Source organism: Vanacampus margaritifer, chromosome 20 (assembly GCF_051991255.1).
Source record: "Vanacampus margaritifer isolate UIUO_Vmar chromosome 20, RoL_Vmar_1.0, whole genome shotgun sequence".
Lineage (NCBI taxonomy): Eukaryota > Metazoa > Chordata > Actinopteri > Syngnathiformes > Syngnathidae > Vanacampus > Vanacampus margaritifer.
Window position 1 is genome coordinate 14,675,373 of NC_135451.1, and position 15,167 is coordinate 14,690,539.

The following is a 15,167-nucleotide window of genomic DNA, read 5'->3' on the forward strand; positions in this document are numbered from 1 at the left end:
TGGGACTATTCATTAGGTACACACTTGCACAGTCTCAGTCGATGTTTCCCACCTTGTGGCTTTGTCCTCACGCCTTCCAATGACACAGCATGAGCGGTGGCGCCACCTACTGGGGATAATCGTCATCACCGCTTTGAAAGTTTTGATGAGAGAAAATGTTGCAATGTTTTTTGGTTCATCTTTTTATCTTCCCAAGACAAGTTTCATGTTACAAGAACTGAATATTTTGGAGGAACAAGTTTCTCACATTTTATGGATTTTTTAGAATGACTTTTTCAGGAAAATAATTTGATGAAATCAGTTTTGTTTTTTCTTTTGGGACAATCAAAATCACCTTTTTTTTTTCAAGAACAAAAAAATCATTTTCAAGCAATAATGGTTTCCAGAAGTAAAGTGTTACAAGGTTACTTTTGGATCGTCGCATCAGGAAGTCACCATGCAAGTCAGTCAAGTCAGTTGTTTTGTTTGTCCCCATATTTTTTTTTAATTGTATTTTGTTGTTTTTCAAGACAAAACAGCTAACCTTTTCTGGGGGGTGGGGGGGGGATCAATGTTACAAGAACAAATCCTATTTTTTAAATGAAAAACTTATTTTCTAAGAAAGATAAGGTTTTTAGTAGGACAACAAAAATATTTTAATAATATAATAAAATCTTATCAGGTTGATTATTTTTTTTCCAGATAAAAAGGTCATAGTATTACGGAATAAATATATATTTTTTTTTATTAAAAATGTTCAAGAAAAAAAATCTAAATTACAAAATAAAATCTTGTAATTTTGTTTATTTTTCCAGATTAAAAAGTCAAGAATCACAAGATAAAATCCTATTTTTGATATATATATTTTTTTAAATAATCTCAGTGGGAAAAGAAACAACTGGTGCGCTGGTGATGGTGCAGGTGTACCTAAAGCGAAGCGAGCGCATCACTCTGCGGAGAGCGCGCTGGTTTCTTTAGCTAAAGTCACGATGCTGTCGGCTTTTGGCTTGGCGCCGGGTTCCAGCGCGCCGTCCCCAGTCGGGTTCCGGTTCTCGTCCAGCGGCCGTGGTTCCTCCTCGGCCAGGTAGTGGCCGCCTTCCTCGGCGACCATCCGGTCCACGTGCTCCATCAAGTGTCCCACCTGCGTCTGCTCCTGGAACACGCAGTTGTTGATGAGTATGTAGCGACGTTGACACTTCTCCAGCACGCACTGCAACTCGGCGCCCTCGCGCCGGATGTAGCGCTCCAGCGAAATGGTCCGCAGCATGTCGGCCCAGGTAAACACCACCAGGACGTGCCGCCACACCCGCTCCCCAAACAGGCCCACATGCTCCTCGATGCGGACGCGGTCCACCTTGGTGAACATGCCCACGGGGATGACCAGGAGGAAGGCGTGGGGGCCCGGCGGGCACAGGGTGGCACCGCGGGCAATCTCCTTCTTAAAGGAGAGTGGCGTGTCCTGCGACGAGTACCAGCCGGGCGTGTCCACGACGGTCACCGGGCGCCCTGCCACCTCCGTGTGCCGCGTCACGCAAAACTCAGCGGCGCGCTCCAGGCGGAACTCCTCACGGCCCAGGATGGTGTTGGCTGTCAAGCTCTTGCCGGGCCAGCGCCAGCCTAAGACCACCAGACGGAGCGGGGACAGGCTCGGCTCGGGGCCGTTACTCTTGTCGGACTCCGATGACGCTGAAACAAGGTAAGACAAATTGCTTTACACAACATTGAAAAACATGCTACAAAAAAAAAAAGGTGTGGGGGGGGGTCATTCTCAAACAACAAAATATGCATGTGAGGTGCAGGTATTGTCTTTGTCCACTTAGAGTCACCATCCTCACATTCCACAAGAAAATATCTGTGCCAAAATATTGAGTATGTGCCTAAAGGTGGGGCTGGGCCTGGTGAGTGTTGTGGGAGGCGGTAAATAAGCCAGCCTTTGTATTTTACACATTCTTTGCTACAATCGCACCAACAACTTCTAGAAGGAAAAAAAGTAGTAGTCTTACCCCCCAAAAAAGTTGGATTATTTTAAGAATATAGCTATTATTGTTCATAATAGTCAGATTATTATTCAATAAAAAACGAAGGGGACAAAATGTTAAGATGTTGGCTTTTTTATTATTATTTTTTTTAAACTAATTTGGTGACCCAATAACGCAAGCATTTCCTCCCACCACTGTGCTATAAAATGAAGTTTATAAGAATTTCAGACGTCGTACAAAACATTAAAAGACGTAAATAAAAAAAACATGGCATTTATCCCTTTTTTTCGTACCGCAATATGTGAGCGTTCGAGCTGCCTTTGTTGTGAGTTTTTAGCGGTCAGGAAACGACACACGGAAAATGTCAGGGGGATCTTTATTCCACTTAATAACCAGAATAATAAAAGCAGTAACCGCAACGTAAGCTAAGATTACTTCGTTTGAGTTAAGATATGTTAACGAAGCTTCGAGACGTGTCAGTGTCAACTTTAACGGCGTTTAGCCAGAGGGCTAATAATGTTCACGTTGTTAGTTAAACGTTTCAAAGTCGGTGAAATTTTTTTAAAAACAGGGCGGATAAAAGGCGTCAGCTTACCCGAAGTTGGTTCGTGACTGTTGGCTTCCATACTGTTCAATTTCAGGCACAGTAACTTTTGGATCAAGTTGGCGTTTAGTCGTTCGGTCACGTCGGGGAAAGTACGGAAGCGCTCTGCCTCTTCCTGTTTGGTGACGTCACTTTGGGAACGCTCACTTGTGGACTTTTAGCAAAAATAGGAAATTTACGACAGTTAAATTGATATCTTTTTCTGGGGGGGGGTCTTTCCTAAAAAATAAAATAAAAGAAAGAGAGTAATGTTTATTAACCTCGACGGAAGCGCTTCCTGTTTGGTGACACCACCCACCAGGTGGTGTTTTTACAAGAAAAATATATCTCATGAAAGTAAAATTTTATTTTTTCGAGAAATATGTAATAAAAAAAATGGTAATATTATATTAGGTAATTATTACGAGAATAAATTATCTTTTGTTTTTGAAATAAAAATAGTGTGATCTTAATGTTTCCGACTCTTCCGGAATAAGGTGACGTTTTTAACCCCCCAGAAAAAAGAATTATATAAGAATGAAAATTAATTTAAAAAAAATGTCAGTACTTAATTTAAAAAAAATCTGTTTATTTTTTCAAGGGAAAAAAAGTCAATATAATCGTCTGAGATTCCACTTCTTCCTTATTTATGTCACTCCTCGACATGCCAGTTGTAATTCTGCCACAAGTATCCTGTATACAGGTGTCACCAAAAAAAAAAAAAACACATGAGTAGCCCGTGGCCTGTTCTGAAAGTCCCTCAACAATTATGGAACCTAACAAGATTAATTTAAGCAAATGTATTATTTCACAGGCAGAAGTGTGTATCAAACTGGTCGCCCTTCGCATTAATCAGTACAGTAGCTATTGGTTTAAAAAAGGTCTGTATGAAGAGGACTCCAATTTAATTGTAACAAAATGTCAGTTGAAAAAACAATGATTTATTGGCAATTGTAAACAACTTACACATGATATGGATAAAAAGAAGGAAGAATAAAGTAGTATATGAAGGTTTTTATTTTATTTTTTATTAGAGTTGAACATAAAAGTAACAATATTTACAATGTAGCAACGAGTTTGAACTGCTCAGTTGGAAATCCTTCACTGTTAGTTACTCGGCCACACAATTCATATCAATTGGTAAAACGACACGGAAAAGAAAAGTGACAGGAAGCACAGTAACGATTTCCTTCAATGTAACATGGCGGCTGCTCGATGAAAACATGAGGAACATGTCACAACATGGTTGTAATTGCTTCAAAACCCCTGAGAAAATAAAAATGTAAATCTGTTGGCGTTTTGTCCCATGGGAAAAAAATATTGCCTATGATCCCCACGACGCCAGCATGCGCATGTCGTCCTCATCTTCAGCCCTTCTTCTGGCCGCTGAAAAAAACAAAGACACAGGAATGAATGACATTTGGAATTATAACAATCATGTGAAAGTTGTACATTTTAATTAAGATATGTCATATTTGTTCATAATCTCATCTATTTATTTAAAAAAAATAATAATATATTTTTTATAGAGAGTATGTTTGGGGGACAGTGTTGAAAGAATAGTTGCATTTATTAAAAGGAGAAATGTAATCTCATGGGATATTTTATTTTAATAAATTCACAAAAAAATAAAAACATTTATGGGTGTGAATTTGTTTTTATGAAATTCTATGTTGCCAAAAATAAAAGTAGTAAATTGATTAACTAATTAATTTAAAAATAAATACTAAGTGAATAGTCATGTTTTTTTTCATTATATTTCCAATACTCTAAAATCTATGTTTAAAAAAATAAATAAAATAATAATAATATTGTACATACTTCCACGGTGAGATACACGTCCTGATGGCACCGAGGGCAATCTGGCACTGGGTACGGAGGGGAGGCCTCCCATGCTCTTCAGGTTCTCGTCCAGGCCTTCCTGCTCCAGCTCCTCCAGCTCAGCCAGCAGATCATCCTAACAACAACAATTAGTTCTCTATCTTTTTTATGGGGGGGGGGGGGTACGCAGCAGCTTTGTGAGGGGCAACGGCAAGTATACCTCGTCGTAAGTTTCGCCGTAGGGTCTGGAGATGGCTTCGTTGATCTCGCGGGCCACATCTTGCTGCTCGTTGATGTCCTCCATTAGATCGTCTATCTTGTTGAGATCCCTGAGGAATGAAAACATTTGATATGCTTGCGGTTGCTAAACGAAGCTTCACTATGTGTATTTTTTTGTTTGTGTGTACTCCTCACATGCTCTCGTGGACCTGCTTCATGGCCTGGGCGGCGAAGCCCATGTTTCTCACCACCTCCGTGTTGGTGTGCGAGTTCTCCAGCGCCTCCCGTTGGAACTCGATGGTGGAAAGTGTGCCGTCGATCTGCGTCAGCTGCTGCTCCAGGCGCTTCTTCCTTTTCAGGGCCTGCAGGGCAGCTAAGAGATTGTTTGCGGACATTAGCGTTGCAACGGACCAATACGCTGGAAATAATCCCATGGCGACACCATGGAGCTATTTTTAGCGATTCTAAAGGAAGTGAGACGAGTTTTTTTTTTTCCATGAGTACAATACACGTTGAAGCTTTAAACTTTGTGGGTTTAAACAGGTCTTTGTGTTTTCACCAACGTTTTTATTCTTGCTGTTGCTAAAGGTGCCAAAACGGCAGTTCAATTTACCATCATTTAATTAAACTTTGATTTGTATATTTACGTACTGACACAAAGAAGGGTTTTGTGTATGCCAAACTAATACATGCTTTTTGACGACAATTAGATGATTTAAATGTGAAATAACTAGTTGAATTGTCCAAGATAGCAATATTAAACTTATTCGTGAATCATTTCATAACCAATACAGAACTTTTAATCATTAATGGCATCTGTATTTAACAGAGTTTTTAGAATTTGTGGCACTTGGTTGTACTCACATTTACATGTATTTAATTATTCATTTACTTACCGTCATTGGTATGCGTTTGTCTTTTTCAACAATTGTATTGTATTTATTTAAACGCCACGTTATGTCCTTATATAATGAAAAAATGTAATCATTTATCATTTTATGATAATTCAATTAATTTAACTGACATTATAATGGCCTTTTTATTATTTAATGGGCTCATCTAGTCACTTAATATGATACATTTAATGACATTTATGTGTATTGAATGGATTTTTGTCATTTAACAACAACATCATGATTTGTAAGGACTTTGCTTCCTGTTTTGGGCCAAAAACGGGGGACTTTCCCCCCCCCGAAGTGAATTACAGGAAGATGCACCTGTGGCTCATCCTAAAATGGCAGCTCTCATGAAACTTTCACAGGTTTGGGCTTTTTAAGACGACGCCTAAAACACGACTAGAAAATCTTAGAACCATTTGGGCCCTTTCTGTTGGTGATGAACATCCAAATATACATACCCCTCTTATTTCTTGTGCCGTGTTTCTTGGCTATCATGATTTCCTGCTCTATCCTCTTTTCCAGGTAGTCCTGTTTCTTGCTCAACATGTCCTCGGTCTCCCGGAGCTTGTAGATGGCCTCCTGGGGTGAGGGTCCCGCCTTGGACCGGTGGTGTTTGGACTTACCCCCGGACGACGACGAGCCGGAGCTCGAACTCCCCTTGAAGAATTTCGTGATTTTACTCATTTTGTCTGGGAGTTTGTCCGACGGTAAGTAAAAATCAGCGCCCGGTCGCGGTATGCGGACGCCGAGCTGTTGTTATTATTGTCAGGTCTTTCCAGGGTGTGAGATGTCGCCGAGCTGTTTTTCCAGCTCGACGGGGTTTCGTGGCTGTCAAATGACCTTCCGCCACACCTATCCACGTCTGCATTACATTACCTGTGTGACGTCATCGAAACTTAGGCCCGCCCTCCTTTAATTGTGACCAACAAAACGTTCGACCGAATAAATTCAGTTATTCAAATATACTCCTTTCTGTCATGTGGTGACATATTAATAAAAGTTATGTAAAAAGTTAAGTTGAATAAATTTGTATTGAACTGTTGCGTTAAAAATCACTGCCATCAAAATTCACTTCCGGGGTAATCAGATCCGCAAACCTAATATTATTTATTTGCTTGCTTTCAAAGTTGTATTATGTGATTTTTTATAAACACACACACACACTGCTAAAATAATTATGAGAACAAATGTTAAAGTAGAATTTAACTTTCGGGGTTACGTTTTGGTTATTCGAATTTCACTTCCGGGGTCAAATCCGTGTTGACGTTCCGGTTGGAGAAGCGCACCGCTAAAAGCTAATGGCTGAGTTAGACATCGGAAAACGTTGTCAAACTGATTCTTGTCACCAACAAGGTCTGTATCGTCTTCGCTCAAAAAAATAATTAGTGTGTGACGTTAAGCATAATCCGTGTCTAAAAATTAACCATAATAAAAAAATACATGTCAAATCGGCATCGTAGCTCGTCAGCGTTAGCATGAATATGCAGTCAGTGAGTTTACTATTGCATGTAAATCATAAATAAAATCTTCAGCCATTGATATCTAAATTATTTAAATGTTAAACGGTTTTCAAATAATAGGCCTGTTTTTTAAAGTAAGGCTACACTGTGTTTGCTAGTCAACTAAAAAGTTGTTTTCTTCTATCATTTAGATTTCCTTCCATTTGTTTGTGATTCCTGCAATGGAGTCTACTGGTAAGAGTCACCACCTTCTCTTTTTTCGTTACACTGCATTAGGGTATTTTCCTACCCAAAATGTTTTTTATTAATATTTACAATTTCTTGTAAGCAAAGGGGAAATATTGATTCATCGTGTAATCTTTTTGAAATAAATAAAAAATATTTTATAATATTGCCACATCCTTTAGCTCTACTGTGCATTGTATCTTAACTGTAGTAGTACTGCATATTGCAACCATTTTCTCTTTTTTCAGCCTTGAACACAGAAGCAGAGAGGCTCACTCGTGTTCACAGGTAAGCACCGCTTATAGTTTTACCATAGAAGAACAATAGAGCAGTTTTCTTGTCAAATACATACTTGTCATGCTTTTTCTTTTTTTGGGTGCTGAAAATTATTCAAATTTCATCTCAGGAGCCAATGAGAAGAGAACCCCAACCAGTGGGTGGCAGCACAAGTCATCCATGCACATTTGAAGACTGCAAAGGGAAAGAACTGCTCCCTGTCATCTGTCCGCAATGTGAAAAACACTTTTGTTTGGCGTAGGTTTACACTAACCAAATTTCACTACCTGTGTTCAATGTAGTGATTAAGATTACTCTACGTGCCTTTTTTTTTCCCCCCTCCCCCTGCAGCCACCGTCATCAAGATGATCACAAGTGTGAGAAGCTGGAGGTCCAAAAGCCGCGCATGGCAGCCACCAAGGAGCTGGTGCAAAGGATTGTCGGTCAGGATGTGGAGCCATGTGATGACATGCTCCTGCTGTTCATCTTTTGTCCACATGGGATCAGTATTATATAAATTGTGTGTTATTTAAAACAGGGTTTGTCAACCTTGAGTGCCAAGGCACACATTTTGCATTAAATATATATTTTTATATATATAAAGTATGAATGACTCAGGCAATGAAGCTAATGATTTTATTTGATATAAGTAAATAATTTTTGGACCAATGCAGTGAAATTGCAATTTGATGAGGATGTTCTAATATAATTCCACTCTTGTCAAATCAGAGTCAAAGGACGGATCCAAAAGCAAAGGACGTAAAGGGGCGAAGAACAGCGCCACAGCAGCCAAGGTAGCTCTGATGAAACTGAAACTTCATGCTGCAGGAGACAAAAGTTTACCACAGGTACTTTCGAGAGCTTATTACAGGATCACTAGTTAAACTAGTTCACTGATCACATTCTCCCGCGTCTCTTCTTTCAGACAGAAAGAACCTACTTTCAAGTGTATCTCCCTAAAGGGTGTCAGGCGACCAGTCAGCCAATGTTCTTCTGCTCCAAATGGAGTGTGGGGAAGGTGGTGGATTACGCGGCCTCACTCGCTTCCCTCAAGAACAACAACAATGTGCTCGCTGCCAAGGTAACAACACAGCACTTCCTTTTTTGGCCTGGCTAAAGTGAGACGTTGGACAAGGGACTAATGAACAGTAGACACTTTTTTGTTTTTTTTTGTTCCCCCTCCCCCTTTTTAAAAACGTACAGTAGTCACAGTATTTTCAGTCTTCGTCCATCCCATACTTTCAAATAAGAAAAAAAAATATTTTTTTCCCCCTCTCAGAAGTTGCGTCTCTGCCATCCCGAGACAGGAAAGTCTTTGCGTATGGACGACAGCTTGCACACGCTGCTGACCAGCCCGGAAGACCCCCTGCACAACGGGGGTAACGTGATCCTTGAGTACTTGGACAATCACAGCACAGGTGTGGAGGATGTTTCAAACTATATTACAATCAGATGACTGGATGACAATAAAATCCAAGTTTCAAGATGAATGTGCAGTTGCGCATGACTGTTGCTAATTATTAACTCAGGAGCATGACTGGGACAAGATATATTATTGAGATGTGGTATCCATTTTGATGCAAATTGATACAACAAGATCAAATATTGATATTGGTCTCTTGTCACATTTCAGGACAATTTTGACATTAAAAAATATATATTTTATTGCTCCTTTCTTCACCTAGCTGAAGTGACTGGGTTTTAGTGTTTTGTCATACCTTTAAAATGTCTCAAAATGTTGCTAAAATATTTACTTATTCTTACACTTTATTTGTTCTATATATATTTTTGAATCATTATAAAAATGTTTTCTTTAATTAAAATGTTTTTAGACTCAAATATATATTATATTGGATACAATAACTTTATTAGTCTCACAATGGGGAAATGTGCATCATTTCACCAGCAATAAAATAAAATAACTTGGTTTTGTGCTCACTTTCTACAATATAATCTTCATCGTTATGCTATGTCCTTTCCACGAAGTCAAGAATCGGCAGGGTTCATAAAGAGATTTCTGACCAATCACGAGAACTCTCATTTGATTGACATACACCCTGGCCAAATCACGAGGCGTATACGGAGACGAACTCTGACCAATTGCTTGCGCCCTTGTATGACCGATACATAGGCCAGCCAATCACAACACAAAACGATACGTCAGGAGGATTTATATAAATGAAAAGGGGGCTTGTCTCCATCAGACAGTCGATTGTGTTGTTCGTAAACAGAAGTACGCTGCGGATTTTGTTGACCGTTCCCAACTATTTGGCTGGCTATAATAAGGCTTTTACGTCGCTTTTTATTTTACTGCCGTCCGACTGATCGGTCGCTTGGACAACAGCGACTTGATCCACCGCGAAAAGAAAGCCTTTGTTTTTTTTTTTGTGCAATTAGGTCGAAAGGGATGCCGCTGCAGACGGACCAAGACGTGCGTAAACAGTCACTCGATTTAATTTCGTCGCATTTAATCGGAAAGAGTAGTTTTTCTATAAACCGAAAGAGCCTCAGAGTGGCGCATTCTCGACCGAGTGCTTGTAAAAGATGCTTAAACGCGCACTAATTGCTCGACTGTAAACGCACAAGAGAAGGAAGACGACTGAAAAAAAACCACAACAATAATAATAGCAAGCAGAGCTAGCTGCTAATATTAGCTTGGAGGTGACCGGAGCGACAAACCCCAGCAAAATAAAAATAAACAAAGCGCCGAGAAGACTCAAGAGTAAACCAAGCGGCGTTTGTGGAACGTCGAAGTGATCGAGGAATATCGATTTGGTAAGTGATTTTTTGAGGTGCAAATATATGTTGCTAAATGGAAGCAGGAAGACGATGGGGAACTGTGTGGGGGAGGGGCCGGGAGAAAATGGCGGTCATTGTCAAAAATGACCTCAAGATGGCGGTGCGCTCACTCTTCCTTGTTCTTGTTTTTCTCAAAACAAACAAGCTGTCAAACGCCCCCTTTTTCCGTGCAAAATAGTCAATTATGTTGTTTCTTCTTTAACTCGGTGGGGTGACTGGAGAGGTCAAGCAAGTATTGCTTGGTAACATATTTTTTTATTATCTTAAAGGCTAATGTTTTTCTTTATTTTCATGATTTATGTGCGCTATTGCTTTTCGGCTTTTTAGGTCATATCTAAACATATTTGTAAAATTTTAAAAGGCAATTTTTTAAAAAATTATCCTGCTGATGTTGCTTAATTTGTAGTTTGTTTTGTTTACAATTTTACAGGTTATAATTCACATTTTTAATTGTTAAAAAATGATTAAAAAAAATTAACGTACACGTCACATCATTTCTTTTAATCTACTTTGCACATTTCATTAATCAAATTTTTTTCTAAAATAATTCAACATGGTATTTTATTTTTTTATTTTATTTTTTTTACAACATATACAAAATACTTATATATATTTTCCCTCCCCAGAAGGCGATGAAGTTGCTGGAAAACTCGAGTTTTGAGGCACTCAGCTCCCGGCTGTGTGCCGAAACAGGAGAGTCTCGTATCCTTGGCAGGTGAGTTTTTTTTCTTCTTCTTCTCCTCTCATTCATTATTTAAACAAGCAAATTAAAAGAAACATCCCTCAAGTTTTTTTGAAAGGTGCTATAGAAATCGGTTATCAGCATGTACACAAAATTGCACGAGAAAAATGTATTTTCTATTATTGCAAGCCTCTGTAACGTGATGCGCCCGAGTCGATTTGCTCCGGAAACGAGCAATTGGTGACGTCACACCACAAGGTGAGCGCGCTGATAAACGGGGGCAGTAGAGCAAATGTTACTCAATGATAAATCGGAGCACAACTCGGAAAGTTAATACGCAACCCCCAAGTGTGTGTTTCCACTTATCTTATGTAAGAAGGCAAAAAACGCAACGGGTCTGCGTTTACAATTACACAGCACATCATTTACACGTCCTTCCTTCCCTGCAACCGGAGCACACGCACACACCGGCTATTTTGAAGCGTGTTACATGTGCGTGTGTGCTTAGCACATACCCACGCACACGCATTGTACTGTGGGCAGCTACCGCTAAGTAAAAGCTGGCTGACATTTAGGCCGCTTAGCAGATTAGCGAGGCAGCAGCAGGCAGAGGAACAATGCCGACTTGGGAAAAAAAAACTGTTTTCGCATTTGTGTTTTATACAGTAAGCCAAACTGTTGCTTGTTGGCAAGTGAATTTTTATTGAGTTCACTGTCAAAGAAAAAAAATATATATAAATAACTTTTGAAGGATTTTGGCGTCTACTCAGTGTTGTTTGTTGACATCAGCTGTGTTTGCGTGGTGGTGGTGGTGGGCGGGGTGAAAGGAGGTCAGCGACGTCTCCAAAACGGTCTCGGCTGCTCCTCGTCAGCGTCGACTCGAAACAAGCGTCTTGCTCTTGCGCAAGTGACGGTCTGTTCCCGCGTATCGCATTTCAACCGCGCCTGACCTTAAGAAATAAAAGCACAGCGTGGAAGCAACTCGTTCTTGCCACATGTGAGATAAGTGTTGACGTGCGGCTAATCTCGTCTGGAGAGCAAGCACACTTCCACTTTTGAGTTTTTTTGTTTGGCCTCAAGTATTCATAGCTGAGAGTCACTTATGCAAATGAAATGTACAGGCCACAATATTAGGTCAATCGAATGTGACACAATGTAAAAGTAACACAAAATAACATTTTTTAAATGTTATTTTCAGATATTTTCTTATGTTTTATTTGTAAATATCACACTAATTATTGTACTATATTTTAAAAATTCTTCCTTATTTTTTATGTAGTTGTATTTGTAAATATTTCACAAAATATGATACTATATTTGAACTATATATTTTTAAATTTAGATTTTTTTAATGTAGTTTTATTTTTAAATATTTCATAAATTATTATACTATATTTGAACTATTTTTTTTTTAAATTATTCCATATTTTTTATGTTGTATTTATAAATATTTCACAAATTATTATACTATATTTGAACTATTTTTTTTAATTATTTCCGATTTTTTTTAATATGTTTATTTGTAAATACTTCATAGATTATACTATGTGAATTTTTTTGAAAAACATTTTTTTAGTTAGCATATTTTTTTATTTGGTAGTTGTAAGTTAAAATCAGCTTAGATATTTTTGCTTCCAACATAATTTTAATTTTTTATTATTATTATATTTTTTTTTAATAAAAAATGTGTTTTGTTTGTAAATGTTGAGTCTAATCGGGTTGTGCAAGTGTGCTTAAAAAGTGACAAATGAGCAGATGTAGAGCTTTTTTTTTTTTTTAATGAAACTGAAAGAAGACTTTTGGCGGCCATTTTCTCTTGCGGTTGAGCTCCATTTTGTAAAGTAACGTTTCTGATGTCCACCGACAGGATCGAGAGCTACTCGTGCAAGATGGCGGGCGACGACAAGCACATGTTCAAGCAGTTCTGCCAGGAGGGCGAGCCGCACATCCTGGAGGCTCTGTCCCCGCCGCAGTCCGCCAGCGCCGCCAGTCCCGAGCTGTCAGTTGGCATGGCCCCGCCCCACCAAAAAACCAAACAATCGTCAAATATCTTCTTTTTCCGTCAGGCTGGCCAAGAGCGCCGAGGACGGAGACAACCCGCTGAGCGACAAGTGCTGCAGGAAGACCATCTTCTACCTCATCACAACGCTCAACGAGTCCTTCAGGCCCGACTACGACTTCAGCGCCGCGCGGGCGCACGAGTTCAGCAGGGAGCCGAGTCTCAACTGGGTCAGTACAGCGGGAAAATAATTGCTTAGGTGTGATAGCATTTTTATTTTATTTATTTTTGCTGACACCTCATGAAATATTTGTTGGCGGTCAGGTGGCCAACGCGGTCAACAGCAGCTTGTTCTCGGCCGTGGGGGAAGGATTCAACTCACTGGGACCCGAGTTGTGGAACGCCATCGACCAGGAGATCAACCTGCCCGCCTGCGACATCTACAGGTGAGCCAAGCCAGCACATTCCAAAAACACGCAGGTTCGATTTGCTGCTGACTCTAAATTGTCGTTAGGTGTGGGTGGGAATGGTTCTTTCTGTGTCCAGCAAATTATTATTATTATTAATTTATGTTCTGCCTTAGTGACTAGTCAAGGGTGTATCTCATATTTACAGATGTTATATAAAATGCCAACCAACTTCATTTTGCGTGGGGAGGAAAAATAGCAAAATTGTTTGGCTTTGAGAGTTTCTTATTTTTATAAGACAAGAAAAAAAAACTTTGGTGGTAAACTATTTTTCATCACTCACAAATTTTTTTTTACATTTTTTTTGTACGTTGAGAAAAAAAACTTTTAAAAGGAAAGTACAATGTATGTAAGAAAAAAATATTTTAAGGGGAAAAACATCCCAAATTTTCAAAGTGTAATTGTGTTTTAATGTTAATTTTTTTTTTTTTTTTTTTGAAAAATCAAAATTTACTTCACAAACTCTCATCTGTTTCTCCAAATTCTTAAGTGGCCACTCCAACCAGGCTGTCATTTTTGGGAACTGTTCTGTCATTTGTGTTCACGTCCATAATTGTAAGTGTTAGCTCGCCAATGGTGTTTTCCATTATGTGTTAGCATCAAGCTAAAAGGAGCATTCCTAATGCACATCTTTACTGTATGCGCCATTCAATTCCTATGGCAATTGACTAATTGTCGCCCTCTGGTGGCCGCAAGACATTTCTCCTACACTGCATCGACTTTTTTGTTTCCTCTCTCTTTGTCAGCTACAATCCTGATCTGGACTCGGATCCTTTCGGGGAGGATGGCAGCCTGTGGTCCTTCAACTACTTTTTCTACAACAAAAAACTAAAGAGGATCGTCTTCCTCACGTGTCGCTACGTCAGGTAAGAGCGTTTTGCTTTGGACTCCGCCCACTTCCGACCACGCCGGCTCACCTTTATCGCCCCCCCGCCCCCCGCCAGCGTCCTGAGCGGCTACGGCGGAGACGGCCTGGACAACGACGAGCTGGATATGGAGCTGGACGACCAGGACGACGAAGAGGAGGAGCTGGACGGCTTCACAGAGGACAGGTGGGCTCATTTGGGTCTGCGCCATCTTGAGGACAAAGTCAACATTTGCCGTTTTTGTTCTGCAGGTGTCCCAGAGTCGTGTGCGTGTGAGACGTCGCCGTTCATCCAAAGCCCCTCCCACGCTTTTTAGACTAAATGCATGTTTTAGTTTTCCGGTTTTTAACAAACGTGCAGTAAAGAGACTCCAAATGTCCGAGAAAGTCTAGAAGAAAAAGAAAAGAGGCAGTTTCCTGGGCTGGAACTTGTGTTACTGTTTGTTTTTAAGCTGTGGAATTTTCTTTCACCAAATGCTCACCACTTTTATAAACAAATCTTGCTTACTGTTGCTTTTACGTTCAAACATTTTCCTTTTTTGTGTGTGTGTGTGTGTCCCAAATATTCCTTTTTTTCTACATTTGTGTGCGCCTCAATTCCATGCAAACGTGAATGTAGAGTACAAGCTAGCTAAATAATGACCACGTGTATCTGTGCTTTTCTTTTCGGTGTTCTAATATATTGCTCATGTGAAACATTTATTTCCGTGTCATTTGAATTTCTTTGGTTCAACACGTATGGCTCAATTGTGTCCAGAACAAAACTTTCCTCTGCCGTCCTGTCGACTTCTTCCGACGGACGCAACAAGACGCCGCTTAAGGCTGCCGATGGACTTTCGTTGCTCAAATACTGCATCGCCATCTTATTTCCTTTTACAAAAGTGTGTTGCGTACTCGCAAACGCACAAGAGCAC

The 15,167-nt window shown here is 39.8% G+C and overlaps 4 protein-coding genes across 7 annotated transcripts; 2 read left to right on the forward strand and 2 right to left on the reverse strand.

The window, feature by feature from the left end:
* Positions 1-706: 706 nt before the first annotated feature.
* On the reverse strand, positions 707-2,718 carry gimap4 (GTPase IMAP family member 4). Its single transcript, XM_077554202.1, has 2 exons — positions 2,554-2,718; positions 707-1,665 (listed from the first exon to the last, which is right to left on the reverse strand). The coding sequence occupies exons 1-2, from the start codon at positions 2,582-2,584 to the stop codon at positions 926-928; spliced, it is 771 nt and encodes a 256-aa protein (XP_077410328.1). The 5' UTR covers positions 2,585-2,718; the 3' UTR covers positions 707-925.
* Positions 2,719-3,540: 822 nt separating this feature from the next.
* chmp4c (charged multivesicular body protein 4C) lies at positions 3,541-6,336 on the reverse strand. The gene is made up of 5 exons (XM_077554203.1): positions 5,939-6,336; positions 4,777-4,954; positions 4,583-4,691; positions 4,363-4,498; positions 3,541-3,927 (listed from the first exon to the last, which is right to left on the reverse strand). Exons 1-5 carry the CDS (start codon positions 6,162-6,164, stop codon positions 3,866-3,868), a joined length of 711 nt encoding a protein of 236 aa, XP_077410329.1. The 5' UTR covers positions 6,165-6,336; the 3' UTR covers positions 3,541-3,865.
* A 379-nt stretch (positions 6,337-6,715) lies between these two features.
* Positions 6,716-8,931, forward strand: zfand1 (zinc finger, AN1-type domain 1). 2 transcript variants are annotated; one of them, XM_077554352.1, is made up of 8 exons: positions 6,716-6,833; positions 7,132-7,174; positions 7,414-7,453; positions 7,572-7,699; positions 7,793-7,884; positions 8,171-8,289; positions 8,367-8,522; positions 8,721-8,931. In XM_077554352.1, exons 1-8 carry the CDS (start codon positions 6,779-6,781, stop codon positions 8,895-8,897), a joined length of 810 nt encoding a protein of 269 aa, XP_077410478.1. In that variant the 5' UTR covers positions 6,716-6,778; the 3' UTR covers positions 8,898-8,931. The 2 variants fall into 2 exon arrangements, with proteins under 2 accessions (XP_077410478.1, XP_077410479.1); XM_077554353.1 differs by having other exon boundaries at positions 8,371-8,522.
* A 701-nt stretch (positions 8,932-9,632) lies between these two features.
* LOC144040275 (repressor of RNA polymerase III transcription MAF1 homolog) lies at positions 9,633-14,955 on the forward strand. 3 transcript variants are annotated; one of them, XM_077554354.1, is made up of 8 exons: positions 9,633-10,216; positions 10,867-10,955; positions 12,790-12,921; positions 12,989-13,151; positions 13,246-13,367; positions 14,135-14,254; positions 14,333-14,440; positions 14,506-14,955. In XM_077554354.1, the coding sequence occupies exons 2-8, from the start codon at positions 10,873-10,875 to the stop codon at positions 14,528-14,530; spliced, it is 753 nt and encodes a 250-aa protein (XP_077410480.1). In that variant the 5' UTR covers positions 9,633-10,216; positions 10,867-10,872; the 3' UTR covers positions 14,531-14,955. The 3 variants fall into 3 exon arrangements, with proteins under 3 accessions (XP_077410480.1, XP_077410481.1, XP_077410482.1); XM_077554355.1 differs by having other exon boundaries at positions 10,870-10,955; XM_077554356.1 differs by lacking the exon at positions 9,633-10,216 and adding an exon at positions 10,437-10,482.
* Positions 14,956-15,167: the final 212 nt, after the last annotated feature.

Bases quoted from the DNA above. Each gene is read 5' to 3' on its own strand.
- gimap4 (XM_077554202.1), bottom strand. From the start codon at position 2,584: ATGGAAGCCAACAGTCACGAACCAACTTCGG. The intron at 1,666-2,553 runs GTAAGCTGACGC...ACCTTGTTTCAG, and splicing joins CAGTCACGAACCAACTTCGG to CGTCATCGGAGTCCGACAAG.
- chmp4c (XM_077554203.1), bottom strand. From the start codon at position 6,164: ATGAGTAAAATCACGAAATTCTTCAAGGGGAGTTCGAGCTCCGGCTCG. The intron at 4,692-4,776 runs GTGAGGAGTACA...TTCATTCCTCAG, and splicing joins AAGCAGGTCCACGAGAGCAT to GGATCTCAACAAGATAGACG. The intron at 3,928-4,362 runs GTATGTACAATA...TGTTTTTTTCAG, and splicing joins ACGTGTATCTCACCGTGGAA to CGGCCAGAAGAAGGGCTGAA.
- zfand1 (XM_077554352.1), top strand. From the start codon at position 6,779: ATGGCTGAGTTAGACATCGGAAAACGTTGTCAAACTGATTCTTGTCAC. The intron at 7,454-7,571 runs GTAAGCACCGCT...ATTTCATCTCAG, and splicing joins AGGCTCACTCGTGTTCACAG to GAGCCAATGAGAAGAGAACC. The intron at 7,700-7,792 runs GTAGGTTTACAC...CTCCCCCTGCAG, and splicing joins GAAAAACACTTTTGTTTGGC to CCACCGTCATCAAGATGATC.
- LOC144040275 (XM_077554354.1), top strand. From the start codon at position 10,873: ATGAAGTTGCTGGAAAACTCGAGTTTTGAGGCACTCAGCTCCCGGCTG. The intron at 13,152-13,245 runs GTCAGTACAGCG...GTTGGCGGTCAG, and splicing joins GGGAGCCGAGTCTCAACTGG to GTGGCCAACGCGGTCAACAG. The intron at 14,441-14,505 runs GTGGGCTCATTT...TTTGTTCTGCAG, and splicing joins GACGGCTTCACAGAGGACAG to GTGTCCCAGAGTCGTGTGCG.